Below are 21,840 nucleotides of genomic sequence, written 5' to 3'. Positions count from 1 at the left end.
CTTTTTTCCGTAGCCCTTTTAGTTCACGAGATAATCGCAATTTAATCTCGATGGTTTCGACGAAGATGTTCAAAATTAAAAGTTGGAATTTTTAAATTCTGTTTTCGGATTCTGATAGCAAATATAATTGTAGATAGATTATTTTTGTAACTTTTTTAGCTAACATTTACCCTTTAGGCCCTATTCACAAATTTAATTTAATTTAAATAACGACAACATAACTTAGTTATGGTGATTATTATCTAAACGGTTTATTTTAGAACAAAATTTTATTAAGATAATGTATGTAAAATCACATGTTCTTCCATAATCCGTAATAAAAAAATCAAATTTCCAATTTTTATTTTTTGCTAAGGAAATGATAGAGAAACCGAATAAACCAGTTTTTTGCACTTATCTTAAAAACCATTAGAGATAAAGAAAAACGGTTTTCATATATGTATGTAGAATTAAATTTTACATTATATAACATGTTAAAATTTTCACTTATCAACCCTTATGTAATAATTGAAAATGGTCAATAACTTGAAAACTAATTAAGATAGCGCAACCAAACCTGGATTAATGGAAGCCTAGCCTTGTTTTACATTAGTTTGGAAAGTTTGGGGAAAATCGGAGAGGTGGTTTTATTTGATCAGTTTTGAATTTGCCACTCATTTTCCGAAATATTGATTTTATCGAAAAACTGACTTCACATCTTTCATCCCCTTGGAAAACTCAGTCGATTAGCGTTTTCCATTTTCTTCTAGCTTAAAAAAAATTTTTTGAGGCCTCAAAGAGTCAAGTGTAACCTCTTAGGTATTTTCGAGTACTGTTTGATCAACTTTGGAAAATGGAAAAACTAAATCTGCCATTTTATAGATCCTTATCACTACATGAACAAAATGCAGAAAGTTTTTTTCTAACTTTTTTACTTTTGGAGAAAATCGTGTCGGAAAATGTTGTAGGCACTTGTTATATTTTAAATTTTTTAAATGTTATCCTATCTAGGATTTTATGCTGAGCAAAATAGTGTTATCGGTTTTTGTTAATCTCTTTTAGTTCCCGAGATAATTGATTCTTAAATCTCCAAGTTAGTACACATTTTACTAAATGACATCTGTAGGTAAAACTGTTAGTGCTACTAAATGAAAAGTTGTTACAATTGGATAATTAATAGGCCCTCTACACAATAGGGTAGTTAGTTTTTAATAATTAATTAAACTACACTTTAATATGTCAGGCGCCTCCGCCAATTTTTTCATAATTAATTACTTTTTTCAAAAAATTAAGATAAATGACTGTTTTATCAATAGTTATCAAAGAGGACAATTTTATGGAGTGATTATTTTAGTACATAATTTTATTTTGGGCAATGATTTAAAAGATACATGACAATAATTGTTTAAATGTATTCTACCTATATGTAATCTTTACAAGCCAATAGGGCCTAAACGAAGCATGCTAGAAAAAAATATTACTAAGACTAATTACTCAAATTTAATTGTTTGTTAAGAATCCGCAATCAGAATTTAAAAATTCCAACTTTTAATTTTCGACATAAAAAAGAGAAATCTTTTGCCTTTTTTATAACAAAATCTTTTCGTTAAAAATTTTTTGTGCCATTTTTATCATTTTTCAATAAGGATGCCATCTTGTACAGAATTTTTCAAGGATCAAGAATATGAAGTTCTTTTTTTTGTAGCCCTCTTAGTTGTCGAGATAATTACTATTTTAATCTTCTAAATTAGGCTATTGCGACGGCACGCACGTGTTTCACTAAAATTGCAAATAGGGCCTAAACGGTTAACGCTAGCAAAAAAAGTAACTTAAATAATCGATTTAGAATTAAATTATGTATCAGAAACCAAAAACAGAATTTAAAAATTGTAATTTTTAATTATCATCATTCTTAATTAGAAGATTAAATCGTAATTATCTCGACAACTAAATGAGCGAGAAGGAAAAGAACTTCATATTCTTGATCCTTGAAAAATTCTTTACAAGATAGCATCCTTATTGAAAAATGATGAAAATGGCACAAAAAATTTTTAACGAAAAGATTTTGTTATAAAAAAGGCAAAAGATTTCTCTTTTTTATGTTAAAAATTAAAAGTTAGAATTTTTAAATTCTGTTTGCGGATTCTGATAGACAATTTAATTCTACATCGATTATTTTAGTAACTTTTTTTGCTAACATTAACCGTTTAGGCTCTATTTACAATTTTAGTTGAAACTTCATTCGACATAAAAAACAGAAATCTTTTGCCTTTGTTATAACAAAATCTTTTCGTTAAATTTTTTATGCACTTTTTGTCGTTTTTCAAAAAGGGTGCCATCTCATTGAGAATTTTGTAGGGATCAAGAATATGAAGTCCGTTTTTCCGTAGCCCTTGTAGTTCTCGAGATAATCGCAATTTAATCTGGACGGTTTCGACGGAAAAATTTTAAGAAAAAAGTTCGACCCTGTTGTTCGACCGAAAATATTTTAACAGAAATAGTTCGACCCTGTTCTTCAGCCGAAAAATTTTTAATAGAAAAAGTTCGACCCTGTTCTTCGGCCGAAAAATTTTTAACAGAAAAAGTTCGACCCTGTTCTTCGACCGAAAATAATTTTTTTCAAATAAAATAGCGGTATTTCGACCCTAAAATATAATGTTGCAGTATTTTCAAAGGGCATTTTAGGGCACTTCCTGTAAGTTTAAAGAGTTAAATATACATCCATTTTGTAGAGGGTCATTTAAACTACTACATTACATAAAGAAACATAAATTTATCCCACTAATACTGAAGATACAGGGTGTTTTTCTCAAAAAATCAGGACATTTTTAGAAAATTGCCATTTTTATTAGTATTTTAGGGCACTTCTCAAGGGTTTCGGCTGTTTGAAAGGTATGCATGTTGAAGAGGGTATCTTGAGCTATAACTTGACGTAGAGATTCCTTAAATTATCCCACTAGCCCCGAAGATACAGACTGTTTTCCTTAAGAAATAAGGAAATTTTTTAGAAACACTCACTTTGATGGGCATTTAAGGGCACTTCCTGAGGGTTTAGGTAATTCTAATAATATGAATCTTATAGAGGGTCTCTTAAGCAACAAAATGACGTATAGAAACCTTAAATTACTCCATTGGTACGGGAGATATAGGGTATTTTCTAGGAAAATTTGATTTTATAGAAAAACATATGAAAATTGTGAGGATTTTCCTGAAGGAACATCTAAGGAGACTAATAAATTAAATAAAAACCAATTTTCGAGAATATACATGTCTATATTTCATCAATATATCCCTAAAATTGTACAAATTCTTTCACAACTTGGTAATGCTTATGCAGAAATCATGGCCGAGCAACAGTTTTACAAAACTAAAATTACATCCTAATCAGTTCTTGCACGCTTGTTTACCTGAAATAAATAATGGATTAAGAAACAAACAAAATCTCGCATTTTTTTTTGAGGAAATCAAAAGTGAATATTGAAAGGTATCGACGAAAATAAACTGAGAACGACTAGAATTTTGCTGCTTGATGTTCATTATTTTTTTTTTTGTTTCAAATAATTTTATATAATTATCATTATAAGAGATATACATGGTACTGTATATATATATATAATATATTTGTAATCATATAATTTTTTATTTATTTTATATATTTATATATCTTACGAGATAGATATATCGAATTCTCATATAGATTCATCATCATTTTTTTGTGTTTTTCTTCCTTCATGCATTTTGCTTCGCTTTGCTTGTAATAATTAATTAAACAAACGAAAATAGTAATAATAGTAAATTAATAAAAAAAAATGAGTGTGTCAGTGTCAGGCCAAGGTCGTCAACATTCGCTTGGTTTACATTTTTATCTCTCTCGCTCGCTTTCTCAACCCTTTCTCTCGCTTGCTAACATAACGCACGCTAGAATATATTTTACAAAATATCTGCAAAAACACGATTGGCAAAGAAACCTTATATGTATACAATAATTAGAAACAATATGTACAATCACAACCACATCGCTATTACACAACAAATCGTTTCGTGTGTTGTATTTTCCAAGTGTTTTTTTTCTCTCTCTTAGTTTTCACTTCATTGCGCTAATATACGTTACGACTGCAGTAAGAATTAATTAAATTAATAGTAAAATGTACACGATCGGAATCACTAACTTAATAAGTAATATACAATAAATAACAACAGATAACATTTTTTTTTCTGCAGAGCTGTGTGTCTGTGTGGTGGTTGGGTTTTGATTGTTTCGTGTTGAAATGAATCGATGATTGTCCGAGTTGTTACTTTTGGCACACATTTCAAAAGAAAAAGAACAATTAGCAGATTGAAAACCAAACTACACACACATAAGAAGAAGTTGGTGAGAGTGTGTGGTGGTGAGTGAGTGTTGCTACAATAGAGACGCAATCAAAAAAAAAAAAACTAATGTGAAACAATTTAATATTATTGGTAACTGCAACGAAATGGCATGCACGTGCTACGTAACAAGAGACAAACAAACATTTGAGTCAAAATAATAAATACTGAGTTATACAATTAATTAATTAATTAATATGTCTATATGTGTATGTGTCGGGTGTGTGTGTGTAGCTTAAAAATTAATTGACTGATTGGCTGCCGAATTGCGTCCCTCTCGTACGTTCATGATCATGTTCGTGTGTGTGTGTGTGTGTGTTGCATTTTGACTTTGGCAAACTTTTCAATTCAAAGCTTCGTCTCGTATGGCACTCAAAATGCGTCATCGTCCGCGCTCTCACCATACGTTTAATCATTTAAATCTATATAAACAGTCTATTTTAATTGCACTCGGATTGTTTTTTTTTTTTGACATTATGTCCCTTTCCAGTGTGTCTGTGTGTGTGTGTGTAAGTCGAAATAAAAACGATAATGTTTGTACTAAGTGTGTGTAAGTTCGAAAATTGGAAAACTTAATAAAAAAACAAACAAAAAAGCATTCAGCACGTATAGAAAAATTATCGACGATTGTTCCCAGTAGTTATTTGTTTCTGCTTGTCGTGTAAATGTATGTGTGTTAGTTTTGAGCATCCATTTTGTTTTTGGCATTCGGCGTGTGTGATCGAAATGTTCCGCGTCGCAATAAAAACTCCAATAATAAATAACGTTAAATAATAACAATTCTAAATGTTTTTTTTTCTGCAAACACACACACGCGTGTGTTTGCGCGCTTAATTAATTAAATTCTTTTTTTTTTGTATTTTGAGTGTTGCCTTTCGCGGCGCTTGCATTTTTTTTTGTTTTCTTTAAACTATTCAAATTCAATATCGCAAATAATAAAATATCGGCGGCGCACACGGTGTCATTTGTCAAACGTGAAAAAAAACAAACATGACTTCCGTTTCGTTTTCTCAATATAGCCGCACGTCGACCGGCCGCCATTTTCTCGTCGAGATTATAAGTGTCTAATTTGTATAGCAGTATAGTGATGTGATGGCAATATAATTACACGTTACATTATGTTGCCGCCTCTCCGCGTTCCGTAACCAAGTCCCTGTCGTCGTTTTCATACTTCTTCAATCCGCACATGCCTCCCGAGTTTGCTTCTAGTTTCGTATTCGCCCCGCCGCCGCCGTCTTTCGCGTTGTCCTAATGAATATAAAGCAATGCAGTAGTAATATGGGTAGTCGAAGTAATAGTCGAAGTGGGGTAGAAAAGGGCCTGGGGGCCGTTTCCCAGGGTCAGTAGCGGCTGTCCGCCATCATCTGATCGTACTCGTTGACTAAGCGCTTTATGTGCGACAGCTTGTCGTGGAGGTACTGGAACCGTTTCTTCGCCATTTGGTGTTCACAGTCTTTCTTGCTTAGTTCGTATTCTCTCACTATTTGCTTTTCTATATCCTACAAGACGCACACAATGCAATAAATATTAAATATTCCCAATTCAAAAATTAAATAAATTACTTTGTATCGGGGACTCGAGTTATCCTCACTCTTAAGTCTCTCCTGCAAATAGACAAAGCGCTGCGAGACCCGTTCGACGACCACGTGCAGCTCCCTGTACTCCCTGTAGTTGGCATTAAAGTCGGACTTGTACCGTTTTCGTTGCTGCTCGTCCTTTATGCTAGTGTATTCGCTGCGCAGACGGGAAAAAAAAGAAAGCGCGCAAGGTTAACAACAATTCAACATGAGATCCGCATGCGTGACACTTACTTTAAGTAGTGCGGAGGCCCCGTCGCCTTGTCGTCCTTCTTCCAGGACTTGCCCGAACCGCCAGTGTCGCCGCTCATTGACATCGGCAGCCGATCCGACTGGCTGTCCGGACTGACCCGCACCACCTGACTAAAACCACCACTGCCCTGCGTACTAGATGACACCTTCGGACGTGTCGACCCACCACCGCTTGCTACCCCGCCGCCGCCGCCTCCGCCTCCACCACCACCAGTACCATTAAACACATCGCGCGGCGACGTGCTCAACGAATTTGAATGACTATCACATGGGGCAAGCGCACGCTTGCGTTGGTTTGGAAAGACGGCGGGGGCGGCGGCGGAGAACGGATTCGGATGGTGGTGGTGGTGGTCGTCATCGTCGCTAAGATTAAAACTAGGCTTGGCGACGGCGGGCGTGGCGACTGTTGGCGGCGACGTGTGATGGTGGTAGCCGTTGGTGGCCGGCGGCGGCGTTGGGGATTCCCTGCTGCGCGGATTCATGTTGCTGGCGTCGCGCGAGTCTGTCATGGGACGTCTTTGACTATTGGTTTCTACGGGCGAACGGTACGCTTGTTCGGATGGCTTGCGGAAATGAGAGATGCGCTGGCGCTTGGTGACGCCACCGCCGTCGGCGGCGTCAAAGTAGCCGGGCCGTTTCGATGACGACGTGACCGGCGGCGGTGAGCCGGGGTGCGTCGACGTCGGCGAGTGCCCGCTGCCGGAGCTGCCGCCGTCGCTGCTACCGGGCGGGGTTAAATTTTCAGGTTTCCGCCTGCAAATCAACAATCAACTCACAAATCCCAACACATCAATCGCTTAAACAACGCGCATACCGTTTGAGAATTTGTCGCTCAGATTCATTGTAAAACGGCCAGTCCTCGTGTACGTCATTATACATGGCTCGGTTGAGGTGATAGCAATTGTCCTTGAGGTGTGCAATTTGATTCAGCACCACCATCATCACTTTCTTTTCTCGCAATCCCTCTAAAACACACACATCAAATGCTGAATCATTCAACAATTTTTGCTAATTTTACATACCTCTGGTTAATCTATCGTAAAGTTCTGGCTTTTTGTACGGTCGCAGCGCCAACAAGTGAATCATCCTCTCCCTTAAAACAACAACATATAAAATACAAGGATTTTGATTTAGTTAGGGTGGTACACACTTGATGGGGCGGCGAGCAATGTCCGAAATGGAGGGCTTAGTGTTTTGCGGCTTCGAGCTGCTGACGTGATTGCTGCCCAAGCCATTGGACAACCCGTTGCCGTTGTGCACAACAGGGGGCGGCTTGTTGATGGATGGCAGCGTCGGAGGGTAAGAAGACGGTTTCGCGCCGCCGATCGGCTCGCGCGCCGACGGCGGCGTCTCGCGACGCATTGGAGGGATTCCGCGGCCGGGCATCTGTTTCACTTTCACCTTGCGTCCGATATCAGTACGATTCATTTCAATTTCCCTAGTACTAAAGCAAAATACCAAATATAAACACCACAACAATCAAAACCAACTCTTAAAGACCTGGTACCTTTTATTCTTTGCATTTTCCTCGAGCACAGACATACGCTGTCTAGTCTGGTCGTATACGTCATCATTGGCGGCAACGCGTATCTTGTGCGGAATGGGTCCCAGCCCGGCGAGGGAACCGCGCGGCGTTTGCTGCAGGCATTCGAAACTGCCGCCGGGGCCCTCCATGTCCGTGGTGCGCGACACCGAGAAATTGAACTTGGTGCTGCCATTTTGCGTTGGGAACGAAAAGTGCTGCAAAACAAACGCATTAATTAGCGAAACAAGAAGACAAGTCAAATTGCAAATTGCGCCAGACGGTTAATGCGAGCGCCGGCAGGCGTTTTTCAAAAAAAGACAGAGAGAGAGAGGAAAAAAAGTAGGACTAGGTCATTAATTCGCCGGCGCTACCGTTTCGCAATCGCATCGATTTACCAATCGCACACACAAAAAATGCATTTAAAAATATAACAAAATAATAAAATCGCAAAAACCTTGTCCTTGTGGATTTTCGATTATTATTAGTGCGCAAAGTAGGACGCCATTTTGGTTTGCAACAATGCGTAATTCTCAATTCAAGAGAAGAGCACAAAGACAAATCCTTGACATTTTCGCACAAGACATCACGTTTATTCACTCTAAAATTTCTTTCTAATAATTTCTTTCTTCTTCAAAATTTCTAATAAAATTTAAAAATCTACTATAAAATAAAATATTCTGACTTCCGGTTGATTATATTGGCGCAAATCTGGTCACAGCATGCATGCACCAATAAATAAATAGCAATCACACTCAACTAGATCCGCATTCGCTTGCGCATTTGCTAGCGCGCGTACACAGCCTCGCGGAAATCGCTTTTAATGAGCGTAAATGAATATATTAACACTCCAACCGTCTCGCAGCACAACAAACCCTCAACAAGTTTACAACCTAATATCTAAATCAAACCTAAAAAAAAAACATCATCTAATAACCTATTGTGGTAAATTACACAACTTTCTAAACAATAATCTAATTAATGACTAATTGCGAGCGAATCAATGCCAGAAAAACCGTTAGCGCGCTTGTGCTTGGTTCCGCTCGAAATTCGTCTATAAATAACATTCGGCTCTCAAACTATGTACTTTACGCCGTTTATTCTCTATTGTCATCATTTATCACTAAATATGAACATTAGTGAGATATCAAGTGGCGTCTCAAGTGGTTATTTGTGGGCGAAAATTAAATTTTGCACGTTTTGCGCACGCGCGACTTACGATTTACGAGACAGTAATTTATTCTTCGTCATTTTTGTATGTTAAAATTGGGTGTGTAAATAAGACGGTATTAACGGGACATTCAACGATTCTAAATTTATTATTTATGACTTTAAAAATAAGATAAAAATGTTTTAAATAAAAATTCTTTTTAAAACTTACCCCTTCATTCCCTAGGAACTGTATCGTTGGTCGCGTATGACAATTGCTCTGAAACAAACGAAAAACATTAAAATTTTGCACCAAAAAACGTTTTTTTTTCTTAAATTTTTTAAATTTTGCTCTTCATTATTAACCAGCACCGAACGACATTCCGTCCACTCCCCGCGGGCGGACTTCTAGTGAAGAGAGTGTAATCAAAAACGCAGATCTTACAAATTGCACACACCGGCGCACATTCGCGCGCGCACTCGATAATGTCAAAGCAATTACACTGCGCGCAGAAAATGCCGCACGGCGCCGAGTCGCATAATTAAAATTAAATAACCAACCCAGCGAGCATACAGACAGAATATGCACTAAACAACCTCAAAAAAAAAAAATTTAAACATTTTTCAAACGCCGAAAATAATACAATACAAAATACAATAGAGAATAGAAGAGAATATGCTAGAATCGACGCCGGCAATAAACGCACGGATGGCTAGATTATTATAAAGCAATTAACTTATATAATGTAAATTCAAAACGCGCGTTTGTGTTCGCCTGCGCGCAAGGAGAACGCCAGCACACGTAGACACTCTGCGCGGCGTAAAAACCAGATTTAATTACACAATCTTGTGTGCGTTTTGTTCGCCAACGTCCTTTGCGTCTTCCATACTCACACACACACTTAAGTAAAACTAACCAATTTCGAGTAATTGTTCACGTTTCCGGTCGAATTGTAATCATTTTTACTACAAATCGTAAAAAATCCAACACATTTTCATACGATGCAAGCGCAAAACTTACAAACATTTTTGCAGTTTTTTTTTTAAGTAAGAATTTAAAACACCGTCCCGGGGAGAGAAAGTTTTATTATGAATTCCGCTTCGGCACATCGGCCGCACACGTTCACTCAACGCACACACACAGCGAAAACATTCAAATGAATAAATTTTTCAGTGACGTACAACACACGTTATTCAATTTTGCCTTAGCCGCACCGCCGCAGCAGCAACATAACATTTAAATTTTACACATTTAACAATTCCGAGCAGCGTGCGCGTGCGCACATGCAGTAGGTCACGGAAGTCAGAAAACAAAATAACACAAACGAGTCGGAGCGCGTTACGCTCGATTTATTTCGAAACCAATTTTACCACCTTCAAAAATCGATGGGATTTTTATATCCGAACGCCGAATATTAGGTGTAAGCGTGCAAATCGGAAATTAAACATGCAAGAGATCGAGGAGAGAAAAGAAGCGAAGAGAGGAAAAAAGTGCTTTCCAACACGGCACAGCAAGCGACTTGTAACCAACATTTAGTTATTGTTATTATTATTAAACTTGTTGCTGTAGTAACGCGCCGAGCGGCATTTTTTGGAGAGTGCCGACTTGCGAGTACTTTCACAATGACTATCCATCCATCCTGTAACCAACTTACCAGCTAATCAAGTTTAATAACTATTAAAATAACAAATAATTTAAATTTATCACAGGGTATAAGAAACAATCATGTTTTCTAAGCTGGAAAATAAAATATTTAAAACCTCGAGCAAAAAATTAATTATTTATATTTTAATTGCGATTATATCTTATATCATTAACAATAAATTAAAATATTTTGGAAAAATTGTCTTAAATTTTTCAAAATTTCCCAAAAATACGCAAAAATCACGTTTAAGTAATGCGTATGCTCCGCCCTTTTTATAACTGCGCATGCGCAAGATACTTAATTAATCTATTTAATCTATAATTGTGTTTTTTTTAATTTTTTTTTAAATTTTATTATTATTATCACAATGATTGACAAATGATAATCACGTGATGACGACTTGTAGGGAAAGTGGTAAGTAAGTGTTGACCAGTGACCAAGTTAGCGCGGCGCATACAATCCAAGGACAAACAATGTGGCTCCTTTCTTTTCGTTACACAAAATCACGCGTTATGTCACAAACCAATAAATCTACAATCACCCAGCCTGCATGTCAATCATAAAAATACCTAAATTTACCCTTATTGCAACAATGTAAAGAAAAATACACGCAAATTGCTGATTTTTACATTGTAGATATTATTACAAAGTGCTAATTAATATTTAAGTATGCCGTGGCACGGGTGAAGTAACAACCTGCTCGACTAGTCTTATCGCCATCGGAATGTTAACGCAAAAACTAAAACTAGATTAATCAATATTTAATTGAATGTTGTTTATTTGTCTACAAAGCAACAGAGAGAAAAAAAACACCGCCTACGCGAAGATATATAATAATTTTATTAGTGCATAAGTAATAAAATTATTATCTCAACAAATTGTATTCGACAATAATACATTAGTTTTAAATAAAATCATCGAAAAATCCCTTCTGTATGTATTTCCGTAATCTTATCTCATAAAATTCACCGATAACAAAGTAAATTACATGTAAATTCCCCGCTGACCCGGCATTCAGCCGTGTTTTTCCCGCACCCAGAACCCAAACAAGTGAAAAAGCCCATGATGTTTACAAACATCACACACGCTAATACATCCGAATATCGCGGTCGACTTTATCAGCTTAATTACCGAGCGCGCGCCGGCTGCTGAAAAGACAGATTGTATATTCGCCATTGAAAACGTGCGTGTTGACGCAAGGAAAAAAACATACACACACATAACCCAACGACGACGACGACGAGGTGAATCTCGAATGCTTCCAACGACGTCAGACGTCACACACAACGTCACTACTTCCACCTCCCACGAAATTACACTAAACGTAACTAAACACAAACAGATTACGTTACATTACGCTGCATTACATCGGGTATTTTAACAAAAACAAATACGCGATGGTGACAGTGACGTAATAACATAACTATCAACAAATAAAATAAATGTGCAATTGTAGCAACATTTCGCGTCATCATTATTACGCAAATTGTTCAATAACTCACTCAGATATTATTGTTGTAAATAAAAAATAAAAATAACCAATAAATACCAAAGAAAAACTCAAAATTTCAACTCATTCAACCGATGATTAAATATTTTTCTTTCTTTTTATTCTTCAACGAAATTATTTTTATTTTTTTATTTGGTTAATTCTCAATTTGTCGCGACAGACCGGCCGCGGTCGGGCAGCCGCATTACGTCGATATCGGGTGTTTGTGACTTTCTAAACTTCTTACAAAATATTTTTGTGGTTACGCGCGCGCACAATTTGAATACTCATTTATTTTATAAATGTTACACATTACATTGAGCAAACATTGTATTGCTGATACAAGCCATCCAAGGTGTAAATAACACACACACACACACACATACACACACAGAGAAGTTGATAAACTTTGCAATTATTAAAAGCGTCACGGCCGTAAAACAACACAACGCTCACACCAACAATTAATTAATAATTAAACCACGATAAGACATACCTGCGCCTGATTGACACAAAGCGAAATATACAACATAAAAAAATATTATAATGCACAAGGTCACGCGCAAGCGGAATTTATCTCCCATTTCCGACCTAACTTTACTTCCGATAAATTAATATCTGACACCGATTCCGATACATTCGTGCCATCTACCAGCATAAAATAAATAACAACAACAAATTATTCAACAATTGACACTGTTTTAGCCATGTGTGTGTGTGTGTGTGGCTGTTGCAATCGACATCGTGTGTGTGCTAAAAAATTAATTACTTCATCAATTCCACTCGATATGCAACACAATTTTTCGGTTTTTTTAAATATTTACACGATTCTTCTTGCAACAAAAACTCGTTGTGTGTGTGTTTCGCCGTGAACCGACATTTTGCACGCTTTTTGGACAACACAACACAACAAAATTCAGCCATGGCTTCGAAAAGGACCTTGGTCACTCACGAGCCACACACACACAAACACACCCAACGGTTTATTTATAAATAAATGTTTTTTGTCTTGACAACTCTTTAATTCTTGATGCAAAAGTATAAAACACCTACAAATAAGTAAAGTGTATTATCTCAAGGACACGTCAAGGTTATTTATTAATATCAACACGAAAATCTCGGTCTAATTTGATAAGAACTCGTTTTTCGGTTGCTGTTGCTTTTCCACGCTGAGGAGACAGACCTCAACAGGTAAAAGAACCTACCTTATTATTCATAAAGGGGCAATACCCGAGCCACCACTGCAATTGTCGACTACACGACCCTAAAATGAAACATCTGCCGGTAGGTAACAGGCAGGTGTTGTACAAAATTCATTCATGCTTTTTTCCGAAACTGTTTATTTGTTCGGAAATTTTCTCTGGAGATATTAACCTCGAATGTTTGTACACGGTGTAAAAATAAAACAAATGCGGCCGCCATTAAAAAATAATGCACGAAAAAGGCAAAACACACTCGAAAACTGAATATAATTCAGGTGGTCGGGTGTCATCGGCTGCGCTGTGTTGTGAAAAGCGACCATTTAAGGCTCGCGCAGCGTTGTTGTGTATTGCGCACTGTCTCTGTGGCTTTGCAACTATTTTTTTCGGATTTTATGATTGTGTATCTCTTACCGCCCCTGTGGGTGTGCGGATGAATGATTTAGTTGTTTGCAAATCGCCGAAAAACGCGACAATATGTTGACGTGGCTCGCGCGGCTCGCACGCCATTTGCGAGCGATTCGCTCGGTGCAAACGCGCACAACTTGCACCACGGGTAGATATGGAGGTGAGCGAGGTAATCCGCAGGCTTGCGCCGTGCGGAATCGGGTAGAAAATGCGATATTAGGTTAATAAGTCATCGGAAACATGGCGACTTATCTAACTCTGCCATTGCACGGTCAAGTCGTCACACGCACACACTCGCACGCATGCGCATGCACACACACAGAGTCACGGAGATGATGGGTGAAAATAATTCCGAAATTGTGTAGAGATAAAAACTCACCTGATTACGTAGAAACTCTTCGATGGTACGCAGGGCCGAGTCTGTTAGTTTGACGAAGATTAAATCCTTATTCTCGCCGAAACTCTCCTGCGATGACAGGCCATACTGAACACCTGGACAGAGCGCCGCCATTTCTGCCTACTCTGTCGCACTTCGCCACCAGGCCACCAGCTGACGTACGGAAGCGACGTCGCCAGATCGGGCACACGAAGCGGGCCGAGTGCGAGCGAGACGAACGCGCGCTCGCGATCGAACACGAGCGCGAACGATAGACGCGGCGCGCACGCGCCAGACGAAGATGCACACGCACCTCTGACGTGATAGCGCAGTAAATCTGCACCGCACTTGTTTCCCCAGCGTAAATTGTCAAATAATCGCCCGATATGATATTATTCAACCCCGAAATTGTACAGATTCGATTCGTATTCGGCGTGCACTTTGCTTTTGATTACACACTGCACTCACGCACGCAACACTATTGTCTGCTTTTGGTATTATTGCACTTTATTGCGCACGGGATTGCGCACTGTTTTAGTTTTTCGCCTGGATGATGATGATTTGACAGCGAGCGCGCCCGTCCGATCGCGTTTATCGCACGGCTCGAATAGAAAGTTTAATTGATTCGAATCTGAAGGCAGCACACAGCAGCAGCGCGCACGAGCAGCCGACCAGCCACTCACTCGCGGTCGCTCGACTCACATTTCGCCACACACGGACAGCGACAGGCGGGTGGTGTGCGCGCTGTGTGCGCTCGGCGAGATGCTCAACTCGACTGCGACCGCAGCGAAATATTATTACATCGTACCACTAGCGCCCTCTAGTGGCAGAACAAATCAAAAACCTGTATTATCTTCAAATTTTCAGCAAATTATGACTTTCCGGCCCTCCAAAAGACAAATATTAATGAATTTACAGAGATAATTAATGTATTATCACATATTTTACCTTAAAACTCCCAAAAAACATTAAGTTTTTACCTGAATGTCACTTTGACAGTTCCATAACCCTACAAAATCATCCCATACTTTTGTCAAGTGAAAAAACAACAAATTCATTAAAATGACGATTCATAACATTTATATTTTTGATCACAAAGGTTCACTACTCTATTACCACGAGTGGAATCGTGTAAAACAAGCTGGAATGACACGTGAAGAGGTAAAATCTGTAACTACAACAAAATTACAATCAAATTCTTATGTTTAATTTGTAGGAAGCGAAGTTAACATTTGGAATGTTGTATTCCATCAAATCTTTCGTCAATAAAATATCCCCAACGGTCACAAAAGAAGGTTTCCTCTATTACAAGACATCAAAATACACTCTGCACTATTTGGAAACACCTTCAGGTCTAAAATTCATCCTGAACACTGATAATCAATCACAAGGCATCAGGGATTTACTACAGAATATTTACAGTCAGATTTATGTTGAGTATGTGGTGAAGAATCCACTGAACAAACTACATGAACCTATTCAATCTGAATTATTCAAATCCAAGCTGGATTTGTTCATTAAACAACAGGCTTGCTTTTAATTACTTGTATTATTATTGTTTAAGGGTAATATTAAGAAAATAAAGTTAGAAATTACATCAGATATGTGTAGATGAACTGAAAACACATAAAATAAGTCTTTTTATTGAAAATTTCATGAAAATTCAGAATATTTATTCTTTGCTATAAGTGTAGTTCCTAATGTCGTTCATAGATGGCGCTGCGATGCAGTTTTTATAATAAATCCGGTCGTAAATGCGATAAAACCAAACAGAATTTATTTATTAATACAAAATCTAAACCCTAGAAACAGTACACACGTTGTATATCATAAGATATACTTAAAACCTATCACACAACAGCTTACGGTGTGAATTTATCTTGATTATAGATAGTAGGCGGAATGTTTTCATTTCCTGCGCGCTTGTCGGCTGCATTCCACCTTGGAATGCGCTAGTAAACATCCCGCCAATCCTACCACATCTGCTCACACTCACACAGCCAAATCCTCTCCGCGTTCTACACACGTTTCACACTCACTCAACCCCGATGGATGTGTGCTGTGCTGTGAAAACGAAACGACGAGCTGCTGCGTCACGCGCGGACCTTATTTTCGTGACATTCCACTGCGCATGTAGTAGTAAGTCATCGCATATTCACGCAGTTGGAAGGCATAAAGCGTTGGGGACGTTGTATTTTGTTGCGTTGCACGCGAAAACCAATCAACAGACGAAAAAATACCCGTTTGCACCTAACCACGGGTACAAAATGGCGTTGTGAGTAACAACACACAATCTACAGCGTGAAATAAAGGTGAGTGTTGTGAGAATGTAGGACAATGCATCCAAGTACGAAATTAGACAACTTATGCATATTTTTTTATTGAAGATTTGTGTTGGTTGTAGGGTTTTACATGCCGAAAATGAGTTTAATGCGATCTCCGAAACAATATCGTGCCTTTATGAACAATCCAAACCAAAAACCACCAGCGGTCTTCCCGCAGAGCCTCAGTGGAAGCGAAACCGATATTTCCACATCGAACGAGAACCTTTCCAACGAAGAAAAGTACGTTATACGACACACAGAGCGGCAGGAACCTCAGGGAGAAGAAAATTTACAATCTTCATCAAATCGTAATTCACTCCGTGATAGTCTACCATCAAATCGATCATCATTAGATGTCTCCTCATCAAGTTACAACACTTTGATCATACATAGTATAGGCGATGAGTCATGGACAGGTAGAAATTCCGGTCCGAAGGATGAAAGTCAATATTCTAATCTCGCTGCGCTCAAAGAATGCCCATCACCGAGTGCACAATCATCAAAAGATTCCTATTTTGATGCGGGGCAATCACCATCACACACACAGGGTGAAGCAGGTGTGCAATTGACTGAAATACCTGCGGATTATTTGAATCAGTCGACGGTGTTGAAGCATTTGGCGAAAGAAGTGAAGCCGGAGATGCGAGCGCCACCCGAGTATTCGACTTATATGAAATCAAGGTTGCCTACGGTTGTGATGCGTAAGAAGAACGTGCGGAGTGTGCCGTTGTCGAAGTCGCAGCCGGATTTGAGGAAGCTGGATAAGATTGATCGCATGCAGAGGGATAATTCGGTTCCACGGCCGAAGACTAATGGCAGGGAGGAGAGTATTGAGAAGGAGAATATGTGGACGCTGGAGTTTTTGATCAAGGAGAATCACGAGCTGAAAATGGAGTTGGAGAAATGTTATATGCGAGTGTCAAAATCACAAAAGGTGCGTTTTTTTAATATAAAAACTTAAGGAAGCAAGGTTGAAGGATAATTCTTTTTGAATAAGGTGTAGAATTTTATTCTTTATTTACTAGTGAAAGAATGGTGGTTGTAAGTTGTTTTGTTTTTGTGTTATTTATGAAAATGTGTTTTAAAAGTGCGTTTTTTAACATTAAAATCTATAATATTCAATTTTAAACAATAGTTTTTGCTCAGTTAAGTGTAGAATTAAATTCTTTATTAATTTTTGAAGGAATTTCAATTCTAACTTGTTTAGTTTTTGAGTTATTTATGAAAAACTGTTTTTAAAATGCGTTTTTTAAGCATAAAATCTATAATATTCAGTTTTAAACAATAGTTTTTGCTCTATTAAGTGTAGAATTAAATTCTTTATTAATTTTTGAAGGAATTATAATTCTAACTTGTTTAGTTTTTGAGTTATTTATGAAAAACTGTTTTAAAATGCGTTTTTAAGCATAAAATCTATAATATTCAAGTTTAAACAATAGTTTTTACTCTATTAAGTGTAGAATTAAATTCTTTATTAATTTTTGAAGGAATTATAATTCTAACTTGTTTAGTTTTTGAGTTATTTATGAAAACTGTTTTTAAAATGCGAAAAATGCGTTTTTTAAGCATAAAATTCATAATATTCAAGTTTTAACAATAGTTTTTCTCTATTAAGTGCAGAATTAAATTCTTTATTAATTTTTGAAGGAATTATAACTCTAACTTGTTTAGTTTTTGAATAATCTCCAAAAAACATTAAAAATTAAGTTTTTTTATCAAATTTTGTTAAATTTTTCTACTTTTTCATTGATAGTTGGAAGAAGAAGTACTAAAAATACATCGATCACATGAAGAATTAGTACAGTCATGTGATAGACGTGAAAGATTAGAAAGAGCAGCACGCGCCCGACTCCAAAGCGACTGTCAACGCCTCCAAGAGCTAAATCGCACCTTAAAGGATCAAATTGGACTGTTATCTAACGACGGATTGCGTCGAGAAGTCAACAAACGAGAATTATTAATCACCCAGCTTATAACACAAAGTAACTAAATCAAAAAACATAAAATATTCATAAATTTCTATGTAAAACTAACAAAATTTATGTTTTTTTGTATCAGACAAAGAATTTCAAGCAGCCAAAGACCGACAAGAGATCGAACTCACCGCACAACGAGCCACACTTCAAGAACAACGCACACACATTGATATTCTTGAAGCTGCATTAACAAACGCCCAAGGAAATGTCGTCAGACTCGAAGAAGAAGTAATTTTGTTTAAATTTCACACTTTTATCAAGTTTTAATTAATAATTTATTGTTTTGCGGTAGAATCGAAAGAAACAAGTGTATGTCGAACGAGTTGTGCAACTTCAACGTGCTCTGTCATCGCTCCAGCTTGCGAGCGATCGACGTGAGCAAACCGAACGCCAGTTGCGTCAACAACTCGAAAACGAACTGGAACGCACCAAAAACGGCCAGGTGGATGTCTCGAAACTCGGCTGGGAGCATCACTCGCCATCATCAACGAACGCAGAAAACGCCGAGCTGAAAAAACGTCTTAGAGACCGCGAGGAAAAGATCATGCGCCTTGAGGGTGAATGTTCCAAGTGGGAGCAGAGATATTTAGAAGAAAGTGCGCTTAGACAGGCAGCCATCGACGCAGCAAGCATCCCAAAGTAATATTTTAAGTTTAAAATATAAAAATCATGTTTTTATTGTGTGTTATTTGTGTACAGAGATGCTAAGATAGCTGCGCTGGAGAAAACAAGTCAGGAAACCGAGAAAATCATCGCCGAAGCTCGAAATGAAAAGATTCGTCACATGGACGAAGCGCACGCTGCGCAGAAAAAAGTCGCTGATCTGGAATCACGTCTAAAAGATCTAGAATCGAAGCTGGCTGAACGTGACGCCATGATTCGTGTGCTGCAGAAACATACATATGATAAAGATGTTTCCAGCATGTTGAGTCGCTCCCCGCATCATACTCCCCATCAGAGTATTGGTTCCTCTGAGTTGGATCATGTTTTGGGCACGACAAGTCGTGATGACCTTGGTATGTACCTCTTTAACCTTATTTTGAGGTTATCTAATGTCAAATGTCATGTTTGTAGTGAGCAGCGTGTTGACAAGTTCGACGTCATTCGGCTCTGGAAATTCGTACGCTGGCAGTGATTCATCGTTTATGCAGTCTTATAAATACGAGAGCAAAAGTTTCGACTCCACAAAGCAGACGCTTGACAATCAGATCAAAGAGATTGACAATCAGCTGGATTCGCACATGCTGAGCAAGGTAGGAGAAACTGAAACGTTCTACTAATTGCAGGACGGTATGAAAAACACAAACAAAAAAACACAGAGGTTATGTTCGTAAGTTCCGAAGTTTTTGTTTTGATTTGGTTTTTATTTTATTTTTTAAGTAAAGTTATCATAAAACAATTGAGCTAAATTATGTTGTTTTATTTTTTGTGATTTTGTTGGTCATTGTTTTGTTTCTATGATAACTTTGTTGCTGTTTTTTTTCTCTCTGATATTTTCTGCATGCGTGAGTAGAGGTAGCGCGCATGCGCTGTGTGTGTATGCCGAGTTTGGCCTGATTGAAGTGGTGTGTGATTTGTACTAACCACGACCGAGAGTCAGAGTCAGATAGAGGGCAGAGCTCGACATGTGCCAACCGTGCGTCTTTTTCTCTTCTCGATTTCAGCGCGCGCTTTGCTGTTTTCCAGGATTCGCTAATCCAGTCGCTGCGGCGCGAAAGGGCAAACTACCCAAACCACTACTGGCGGGTGTGAGCGGCACAACGCCATCTATCGCCGGTTGTAATGGCGGCGCGCAGTTTGTGCAGGGCGAGATACTCTTGCTGGAGAAGCAAGGCCGCAGCTCACAGCAACAGCGCATGCCCGACGCGAATAATCACGCGAATACAGGCGGTGTGAATCCGAACAATCTACCGCCGAGCAGTCTGCCACGTCCGCCACGACCGAAGACGAACAGTAGCCACAGCAGCCAATCACATCGCCGCTTAGGCGAATACAATCGCCTACCGGAGGCGGAACTGACGCCTGCGAGAAAGAAAAGCGATGCGGGGCAGTCGCTCAGTTCACAGGCGAGTAGCCGTAACGCCAGCCCAGCGAGATCGTTAATCCCGCCTCCAAGGAAACTCGGAGAATATGGCCGACTGTCCGAAAGTGGCGCCTCTAGCGTCTCGCTGAGGAAACCAGCGGCGCGTGCGCGCAGCGGAGACAGAGACTCCGCGAGCACCTTCAGCGATAATTCAGCCAGCAGTTTACCGCATCCCAGCAAGGTGCGATTCTATAGTGCTCCGAGGAGGAGCTCCAGTCTTGCACGCGACTCGAAAAGCAGCACGGACTCGACGTCCAGCAACAAGTTTCGCATTCAGTTTTGAATCTGTCACTACGTTTTTAATCACTATTTATTATTATTCTACCTACTAACACCAAAAATACCTTCTTCTAGTCCCTGGGTGTTTGAAAAGTGCCAATGTGCCAAAGAAATCGATACTAATCCAACGCAACGACCAAAAACACAACCGATTATAGTGCCTTGATACGATTTAATAAAATTATACAACGAAATCACTATTATTACTTGGAAGAACCTTTAATTTGTGTTACTTTGTATTTGGTGACTGGCAGAATTTTGGTGTATATTGGGTTGCCTATAGTTATTCATCAAGTTTCAAAAACTGAATAAAAGAAAAAATTAATTTTTTGTGTTTTCTAAATACTTTAATGCGGTTTTATAAAATTATACAATGAAAATTTATATTAAACAGTTAGAAAAACGTTAAATAAGTGTTTCGTTATGTTTGGTACTTAGTAAAAGAATTTTGGTGTATATTGGGTTGCCTAAGGTTGCATGTAAAATTTAAAAAACAAAAAAATTAAAAATCATGCATTTTATTGTTTTACAAATAATTTAAAGCTATTTAATTAAATTTTTTAGCCATTTTTTATAATATTTTGAAATTGTATGCAATTAATATCATTATTTTTATATTGTATGAATTTAAATAAAAATTCCGTTAGATGTCGCTGTAGGTTGAAAATCCGGGCGCTATGGCAACGGCGCACTTGGCGATGCGTGCGCTGCGCTGCGCTGCGCTCCGCAGTCCAGTGCGAGAACACCAACGCGACGGGTAGGGTCGCTGTGCAAACCGCCTTGCGTCGTGTCGCTGCTGCCGCGCTAGAAAACCAAACGCAGGCACACGAGCCGCGCCTTCCCACGAAAAATCTCGTCTCACGGACACATTTTTCGGGTGCCTGTGCCACAAACACACGCAAGACTCAACCAAACCATCGCCAACAAGTGAAAACTATAAGTGCACCTCACCGCAACACAAAGATACGCGTCTAATTCGTGCGTGCGTGCAATAACAATCAAAATTTCACGTAAATTAAGCGAATTATTACATTTACATTACATTTTTCGGTTGTGCATGATTGAATCCATCGAAATTAATCATATTCCGAAGGCCACAAGTATTAAATAATTAAATTTTGCTGATTTAATTGAATTTAAATTAATTATTGAAGATTCAAGTGACATATTCAAGTGAAAATGTTTAAAAGAAAAGTTGCGACTTAAACACACA

General features: G+C 38.3%; 3 protein-coding genes across 5 annotated transcripts; 2 read left to right on the top strand and 1 right to left on the bottom strand.

Moving 5' to 3' along the window:
* Window positions 1-3,496: 3,496 nt before the first annotated feature.
* On the bottom strand, window positions 3,497-14,730 carry Su(Tpl) (Suppressor of Triplolethal). The gene is made up of 9 exons (XM_065300368.1): window positions 13,969-14,730; window positions 9,080-9,127; window positions 7,684-7,916; window positions 7,327-7,620; window positions 7,199-7,269; window positions 6,991-7,141; window positions 6,159-6,929; window positions 5,910-6,081; window positions 3,497-5,846 (listed from the first exon to the last, which is right to left on the bottom strand). Exons 1-9 carry the CDS (start codon window positions 14,098-14,100, stop codon window positions 5,688-5,690), a joined length of 2,031 nt encoding a protein of 676 aa, XP_065156440.1. The 5' UTR covers window positions 14,101-14,730; the 3' UTR covers window positions 3,497-5,687.
* Window positions 14,731-14,960: 230 nt separating this feature from the next.
* On the top strand, window positions 14,961-15,567 carry Bet5 (blocked early in transport 5). Its single transcript, XM_065300560.1, has 2 exons — window positions 14,961-15,126; window positions 15,182-15,567. The coding sequence occupies exons 1-2, from the start codon at window positions 15,028-15,030 to the stop codon at window positions 15,503-15,505; spliced, it is 423 nt and encodes a 140-aa protein (XP_065156632.1). The 5' UTR covers window positions 14,961-15,027; the 3' UTR covers window positions 15,506-15,567.
* A 431-nt stretch (window positions 15,568-15,998) lies between these two features.
* Window positions 15,999-20,821, top strand: LOC135790449 (angiomotin-like protein 1). Of its 3 annotated transcripts, none has more exons than XM_065300654.1 (8): window positions 15,999-16,277; window positions 16,353-17,223; window positions 18,043-18,271; window positions 18,348-18,493; window positions 18,558-18,904; window positions 18,965-19,281; window positions 19,340-19,518; window positions 19,930-20,821. In XM_065300654.1, the coding sequence occupies exons 2-8, from the start codon at window positions 16,378-16,380 to the stop codon at window positions 20,629-20,631; spliced, it is 2,766 nt and encodes a 921-aa protein (XP_065156726.1). In that variant the 5' UTR covers window positions 15,999-16,277; window positions 16,353-16,377; the 3' UTR covers window positions 20,632-20,821. The 3 variants fall into 3 exon arrangements, with proteins under 3 accessions (XP_065156726.1, XP_065156725.1, XP_065156727.1); XM_065300653.1 differs by having other exon boundaries at window positions 16,000-16,277; window positions 16,370-17,223; XM_065300655.1 differs by having other exon boundaries at window positions 16,004-16,277; window positions 16,370-17,223; window positions 19,952-20,158.
* The last annotated feature ends 1,019 nt before the right edge of the window (window positions 20,822-21,840 follow it).

This window comes from Atheta coriaria, unplaced genomic scaffold, assembly GCF_025399875.1.
Source record: "Atheta coriaria isolate IRGN ID8LTWV9N9 unplaced genomic scaffold, Caltech_Dcor_3.1 hic_scaffold_4_pilon, whole genome shotgun sequence".
Taxonomy (NCBI): domain Eukaryota; kingdom Metazoa; phylum Arthropoda; class Insecta; order Coleoptera; family Staphylinidae; genus Dalotia; species Dalotia coriaria.
This window is presented reverse-complemented; position numbering and strand designations above follow the sequence as displayed.